The 7,706-nt window shown below is 39.2% G+C and overlaps 1 protein-coding gene across 1 annotated transcript in view; it reads right to left on the bottom strand.

Moving 5' to 3' along the window:
* Nucleotides 1-7,152: 7,152 nt before the first annotated feature.
* The window catches only part of LOC116889041 (gamma-aminobutyric acid receptor subunit alpha-3-like), a 176,149-nt gene continuing 175,595 nt past the window's right edge, over nt 7,153-7,706 (bottom strand). Inside the window, exon 3 of the mRNA XM_032890235.1 lies at nt 7,153-7,505. Within this exon, the coding sequence (XP_032746126.1) occupies nt 7,281-7,505 (225 nt within the window). The 3' untranslated portion in view covers nt 7,153-7,280. The remainder of the gene's footprint in view (nt 7,506-7,706) is intronic.

Below are 7,706 nucleotides of genomic sequence, written 5' to 3'. Positions count from 1 at the left end.
GAGCCTCGGATTAAACAGATAGCACTGCTCTTAATGCCAGGGCACAATAAAAGCGTAGGACCAAATAATATAAAGTACTTAACCAAGCAAGATCTGTATGATAAGAATTTCAAGATTTGAAGAAAGAAATTGAAGAGGACCTAGAAGATGGAAGGATTCCAGGTGCTCAAGGATTGGTGGATTATTATAGTAAAACATTCTACCAAAAGTTATCTACAGATTCAATGCAATCCTATCAAAAGTAACTTAATCTAATTCTTCAAAGAGTTGATAGACAATTTAAAATCATCTGAATAACAAAACCCAGGATAGCTAAAACTGTCCTCGTAACAATAAAGGACTTCAGGGGAATCACTATCCCAGATCTCAAGCAGTATTACAGAGCAATAGTGATAAAAACTGCATGGTATTGGTACAGAGACAGACAGATAGACCAATGGAACAGAATTGAAGACCCAGAAATGAACCCACACACCTATGGGCACTTGATTTTTGACAAAGGAGCCAAAACCATCCAATGGAAGAAAGATAGCATTTTCAGCAAATGGTGCTGGTTCAACTGGAGCTCAACATGTAGAAGAATGCAGATCGATCCATGCTTATCACCCTGTACAAAGCTTAAGTCCAAGTGGATCAAGGACCTCCACATCAAACCAGATACACTCAAACTAATAGAAGAAAAACTAGGGAAGCATTTGGAACACATGGGCACTGTATCCATTCCTCTGTTGAAGGGTATCTGGGTTCTTTCCATCTTCTGGCTTTTATAACAGGCTGCGACGAACATAGGTGGGAGCACGGTCTATATGTTGGGGCATCTTTTGGGCATATGCCCAGGAGAGGTATAGCTGGATCCTCAGGCAGTTCAATGTCCAATTTTCTGAGGAACCTCCAGACTGATTTCCAGAATGGTTTTTGTTCAGAAGATGGAAAGATTTCCTGAACAAAACACCCATGGCTTATGCTCTAAGATCAAGAATCGACAAATGGGATCTCAAAAAAACTGCAAAGACTTGTAAAACAAACCTCCGGTCAATGAAGAATATCTGCTTTGAACTTGAAAAAACAAAATGAATATATTTCTATCCCATTGATTACACTTGAACTTTCAAACATTTCTGGGTTCAGATGTTTGTATTAGCACAAAGAATCTCACCATGTCCCTCACATTTGTTTCCTTTTATTTTTATTTGTTTATTATGGTAAGTGCATATATGACTGTGAACCACATGCATGCCTAGTGTGCAAGAAGGCTAGAACTGGGTATCAAAATCCCATAGGACTGGGGTTACAAATGGTTGTTAGCAGCGTGTGGGTGTTGGGAATCAAATTCAGGTCTTCTGAAAGAGCAGCCAGTACTGCTTCTTCACGACTATTGTTGTTATCTAGAAGCAACCAACAGGAATGTTGGTATTTGGATCATTATTACATCTTTTAATATTTATAGTTTTTGGCTACAGAAACCTCCCATGAACCACCTTGAACTATACACGCCTCTGACCAGGCATTAAGCACTGTGAGTGCCACTCCTAAAACATACTACCCTGAAATTCTATTTGCTGGAATCCAACTAGTTGAAGACTTACAGACTTGTATATATCAACTAATGGCAACATCTTAGGCAACACATTTGTGTTTTTAAGTTATATCTTCTATATCAGTTCAATAAGCAAAATAATTATGTGTATATGTTGACTAGTTACAAGATTCAAGATAATATAAGTGAATGTCTGGCACGTGGTCGGCATCGGTGCTTTGCAGTTCTCTGAAGTCATCTGTGTTATCAGGTGAGTATTAGCAACGTCCTTGTTAAGAACCTTCTTCATTGTTCCTTCACTTCCATCTGCCTTGTTCATGCTCTCAGAGTGGTGAATTTAAAGGGTAAATTTGTTTGGTGTATCTAAAGGGTGAATCTGTTTTATTTCTTCCTCTACAGTCCATTTTTTTTCCATAAATTACCACCATTGTTCTGTCAACATATCTAGTTCATGCCTTTCCCCAAGCCAGGACAATTCCATAACTGTTCTCTGATCTTTAGTGTATTACTACTACCTCAACCCTGATATCACAGTCCCATATACCTTGCTATATTTTTCTACTATTTTCCATGTCTTCAATATAATTTACTTTTATACATATCTTAGAACAAAGTTTAAAAGTGATTTCTCACAGTGACACATGCCTTTCATCCTAGCACTGGAAAGAGAGCGGCCAGTTTATCACTGTGAGTTCAAAGTCAGCTTAATCTACATAGCCAGTTCTAGACCTCCCAGGGTTATACAGTGAGATCATATCTCAAGAGAAAAGAAAATTTCTTGTGGGATTTACTGTCAATGACCCAGTAGGCTAATTTTGTTGTCCCTGCTACAGTCTTTCAGTGATGGCTAGTTTTATGTCACCTTAGCACAAACTAGAATCTTTGGGGAAGAGGGAATCTCAACTGAGAAAATGCTCCTACCAGAATGGCCTGTGGCCAAGCTTCTGGTATATTTTCTTAATTAGTAATTGATGTCAGAGGGTCCAGCTAATTGTGGCTTGTGTCACCGTGGACAGATGGCCTTGGCTTGTATTAGAAATCAGTAAGCCCTGAGGGTCAACAGAAAGAATAGAAACAGGCAACCTCGGGAGGTAGGAGGTGGGAGGGAGCCTCCAGTATGTACCAGAGACCTGGAAGGTGAGAGACTCTCAGGACTCAAAGGGAGGGACCTTAGATGAACCAACAGTGGGGAGAGGGAACTCATAGAGACCACCTCCAGCAGAAAAACAGGGCATCAAGTGAAAAATGGGGTTACCATCCTACAGTCAAAGCTCTGTTCCATAATTCTTCCTGTCTGAAGTAACTGCAGGGACAAAACTGGAGAAGAGCATGAGAGAAAGGAGGTGCGGTGACAGGCCCAAGTTGGGATCCAGCTCAGGGGAGGCCTAGGGCTCTGAGACTGTTACTGATTTTGTGGTGTGTTTGCAGACAGGAGCCTAGCATGGTTGCCCTCTGAGAAGCCCAACAAGCAGCTCAAAGAGTCAGATGCAAATATTTATATTGAACCAATGGTCAAGCTGGGGACCCCTGGGGTTTAATAGGAGGAAAGCTGGAAGAAGCTGAGGAGGAGGGTGGACCAATAGGAAGACCAGCAGTCTCAACTAACCTGGACTCCAGAGATCTCTCAGACACTGAGTCATCAACCAGGCAGCAGCATCAGCTGGGTCTGACACACCCAGCACATATACAGCAGAGGACTGCCTGTCTGGCCTAAGTCAGAGAAGAAGCACCCCAACCCTCAAGAGACATGAGATCCCAGGGAGGGGAAGGTCTGGTTAAGTAGGGTGCAGGGTGGGGACATTCTCTTGGAGACAGGGGGGAGGAGGTATGGTGAGGAGTGGTGGGGGTAGACTGGGAGGGGGATGAAGTCTGGACTGTAAAAAAGGATTAAAGAAAAGAGAGGGAGAGGGAGAGGGAGAGGGAGAGGGAGAGGGAGGGAGGGGGAGGGGAGGGGAGAGGGGAGGGGAGAGGAGAGGGAGTTGCCCAAGTCTTGGAGAGCAATCAGTAATCAGCATTCTTCCATGGCCTCTGCACCACATTTTTTCTTTTCTATTTGCTTTCTGATGTTGGGGTGTTATTCTGTTTTCTTCTTATGCTATGATTCTACATTTATACATCTCCCTATGAAGGGATTTTGTATTATTTTACATACCTCCTTAACTACAATACTATGGAGTCTTTAAGAACTAAGTGATGTCTTACTTGTCGTGTAGCTTCATACATATCCCAGAGTCTTGCTAACATACTAAGTTATTATACATGTGTTATTAGGCAGGAGATTCAGTGGGAATAAAATCTAGTTAAATTTTTATGAGGACTTTCCATCCTATTAAGAAATTTAAGAGGGTTCTTACTATATTACTGAGAGCAAGTATAATGAACATTGCATATTTGCATATTTTGTCTTTCTTTCATTAGTAAGTACTATATCATTAGTAAAAGAAAAGGTTCAATATATACATATACATTCACATAACACACCCACACACACACACACACACACACACACACACACACACACACACACACATTCTAATTGGGCAGTTTAGAATGGTTCCTAAACGTGGATATCATATTAGTATGTGTGCTGCTGAGGTAAGCAGTAATACGACTTAGCCTACATTTCATGATCATCCTGCAGCAAGATGAGGGAAAGCAAAACCTAACTGTCCCAGTTACATATGCATGAAAGATCTAGTTCAATTTTTCTGAGCATCTGTCCTTCCTTCACAGTGTTCTAATGGAATCCAGAATAAAATTCATGAACATCACAACAATAATAACAGTGCTACAGAATGAGTCCTTCTGAAAAATTCTAATGGTCTGCAGGCCTTATCCAATTTCTACTTTCTATGTTGCTGCAAGGCAGGCAGCAGCCAGGGTTATTAAATGAAGAACTGAAAAAAAGGTAACAGCTTGTGACTCGTGAAGGTCACTAGATGAATCACTTGTGGATCCATAAAAAAAATCAAGATTTTACCTCAGAGTTTTGAACCTCATTTCTCTTTCAACCACCTTCTGGGATCTAAGGTGTACTCTCTGCTGTGCTAGGAAAATAATGGTTTCATCAACCTTCTGTACTTCTGTTCTTTCTCTATACTATACTTCAGAATAAGCATATAGACATTGTACCTATACACACAAAGCCTCGTTTGCTTGTCTGTTTCACTCGACCCTTCTTTCTGGTGACTAATAATTTACTGCATTTCATCTTTGGTCCTCCTCAAGAAGAACCTTCATGTTTTCTCCTCATAGCTCAGTACTTACAGCCTCACTTGCATTCTCTGCCTCCCTCTTCTCCAAAACTCAAAAATATATTATAGAAGATTTCTTTTTGTTTGTGTATATGTGAGAGTGGAGGGGTGTGCATTTGAGTGAAGCACTGGTAGAGGCCAGAAGATGGTGGCAGATCTTCTGGTACTATAAGTTCCAGGATACAGAACCCTAATCCTCTCCAACAGCACTAATCACTCCTAACTACTTGCTCAGATTGTCCTTTGCTATCTTAACCCATTCTCTATTCTACTTTTCTCAGTTTCATTCCTTCCTATCATTTTCTGTTCCTTTTATATTATCTTACTGTTCAGATTTTTTTTTTTTTTTTTTTTTTTCGGAGCTGGGGACCGAACCCAGGGCCTTGCGCTTCCTAGGCAAGCGCTCTACCACTGAGCTAAGTCCCCAACCCCTTACTGTTCAGATTTTTAACAACAAGCATACCTAGTTTATCATTCTATTGGCTTCATTATATCATTGTGTCTTCTACTCCCATGTAATGTACTCCATCCTTTCTGGAAAGGTGCTAAATACAATGGACTTCCAACATCTTTTCTTCCATCCACTTTAATACAATTGTGACTCCCTTCTCTTCCTAGTCTGATGTTCTATTATACTAAATTCTTCTTTTATATCACATGCATTCAATGCCTGTCCTATTCTCTCTACCTCCTTTTAAGCATACATATTTTCAAATATAGTGAGAAAAAATAACCGAATAGTTTTGATGCCAAACCTTTCCTCTGTCACAAAAAAATGTTATTTCTGCAGTACCTTCAGAGTTTATCTATCTGCTCTTTTTTGCTCTCTGACAATATGTGCTAGACTATCCAGTTACAGCAGATAGAACCTGACCTTTAACTACTGCAAAGACATTATATAGTCCCTGTTTTCTTTCCTCCATTTTTCTCAGTTTCTTCATCTCTAAGTTAGAAATAATAATCCCTTGGCCTTACGGTAGTTATGAGGATTATAAAAGTTCAGTGGGGAGAATAATGTCAAGCAGCACTGCATTCCTGTGATGCAGATGCTGGTGATTGTAAAGAGCCCTTGCTACTGCAGCGTTCTACTGTTGATTCTTGTCTTTTTTAAATTATCAAACCTTTTACCATATCGATCAGTAATTACAGTGCCTATAAACAATTCCATCCTCATTTCATAGATTATTGCTGCCAATATTTGGCTTAGTTCATTTTTTGAAGAATACTTGGTCCATACACAGAGGTGTGCTTTACCACTCTACCAGGCACTCTCCAATCTCTAAAAGATAGCAATCAAGTTTATTTAACCAAAGGCCATGTTTGTTAACTTTGATACTCAAACATATCTCCTCAAGCCATATGTAAATTCTGAATAAAGTTATGGCAAGATCATATATAATTCCATCTAACACTATACATTTCTCTTTCATCCAAACTACATCAATTCTTTCCCTTGTGTTTGAACACTGAGGAAAGGACCAAATTCTTTACTGATACTCAACACAAACCCTTAACTCTGACCTCATTTAAGATGAAAAAAAAGTCTTCCAATGTAAAATGACACATATTAAACATTTCTATTTCAAAACAGGAGGAATAGAAACATGGATAGGAGATATCTGGTGTATGAAAAGACTAAAACTCAATAGGGAGTAAATTAAATTCTATACCTCTGTGTTTAGAATCCCAGGACCAGAAAGGACTTAGGCAGCCATGATTCTTAGGATTTTCCAGTTACAGCCTATACGGTTACTTTGGTCTGGCTCTAGTCATTTCCAGCAGCTTTCCTCAGCAGACATTGCATTTTCCTGGCATGTCTAAATTTCTGCATTTTCAGCTTTACTCTCACAGATACACATAACTCTCTCTCAGGGTTGCTCCCAGGGAATTTGATCTTGCTATTTATCTCCAAGCCTCCTTGTCTTTCCTTTGAAATCTTAGATGAAGCCTGCATAATCCCATGACTTTTGCATTCTTCATGCCCACAAAGTAGCATCAAATATAAACTATAAATGTCTGTTGCCAGCTTCTATGGTAGAAGAATCCACCTGGACTACGGCAGTAGAGGTTTATAATTCTGGATGAATCTGTAATTGAAGGTTTACACCTGTTAGGTACAGGTTATCTCAATAACTCAAAATTTATAATCATTAATATGGGCAGAAGAGTCAGGAAATATAAACTGATAACAGTGAAGCTATCCAAAAATAATAAAAGTAAGAACAAAAACCAGGAAACTTTCTTTGTTAGAGCAAAGAATATTATATTGCACATGCTTCCAAAATAATCTTCTTTGACGTCAAAATGCCATGACATTTTTCTTAGTCACTGTTCTATTGCTATGAAGAGATGGTATGACCACGGCAACTGTTATGAAAGAAAGCATTTAATATGATAAACCAAAGAAATTTTCAGTGTATATCCTAAAATCCACAACTTGCAATTTAAGTCCTAGCTCCACTATACTCTGTGTAGGGGTTATCACTCTCTTACCTCATTGTATAGAGGAGGGTCCCATTGTCTACCAGTCTGAGCAGTTTGTTGGGTGTGGTCATATTGTGAGCCACTGATTTTTTACCGTTGTGGAAGAAGGTATCTGGAGTCCATATCTTACTAGCCAGAAGATTGTTCAGTGGAAGGATCTTCATTGGTCCATCAAATTTCAGTCTTTCATCATGCCATGTCTGTCTAAAAAACACATCAATAGTATATTCCTAGAACAGAGAGAGCGAGAAAGAAAGAGTGAAACAAAGTTTTAGTAGGAAGATGATAAGGATAAACAATACCTTTGGCAAATCTTAACTGAAATGTTTCCTGTGATAGAGGAGTCTATTGGAAGTACTTACTAGTAAGTATGATAAATGATAATGATTGAAAATCATTGCCATATTAATCAATTACATATTGTGTGTATG

Source organism: Rattus rattus, chromosome X, assembly GCF_011064425.1.
Source record: "Rattus rattus isolate New Zealand chromosome X, Rrattus_CSIRO_v1, whole genome shotgun sequence".
NCBI classification, from domain to species: domain Eukaryota; kingdom Metazoa; phylum Chordata; class Mammalia; order Rodentia; family Muridae; genus Rattus; species Rattus rattus.
Note: the sequence above shows the minus strand (reverse complement) of the source record. Positions and strands in the feature narration are given on the sequence as shown.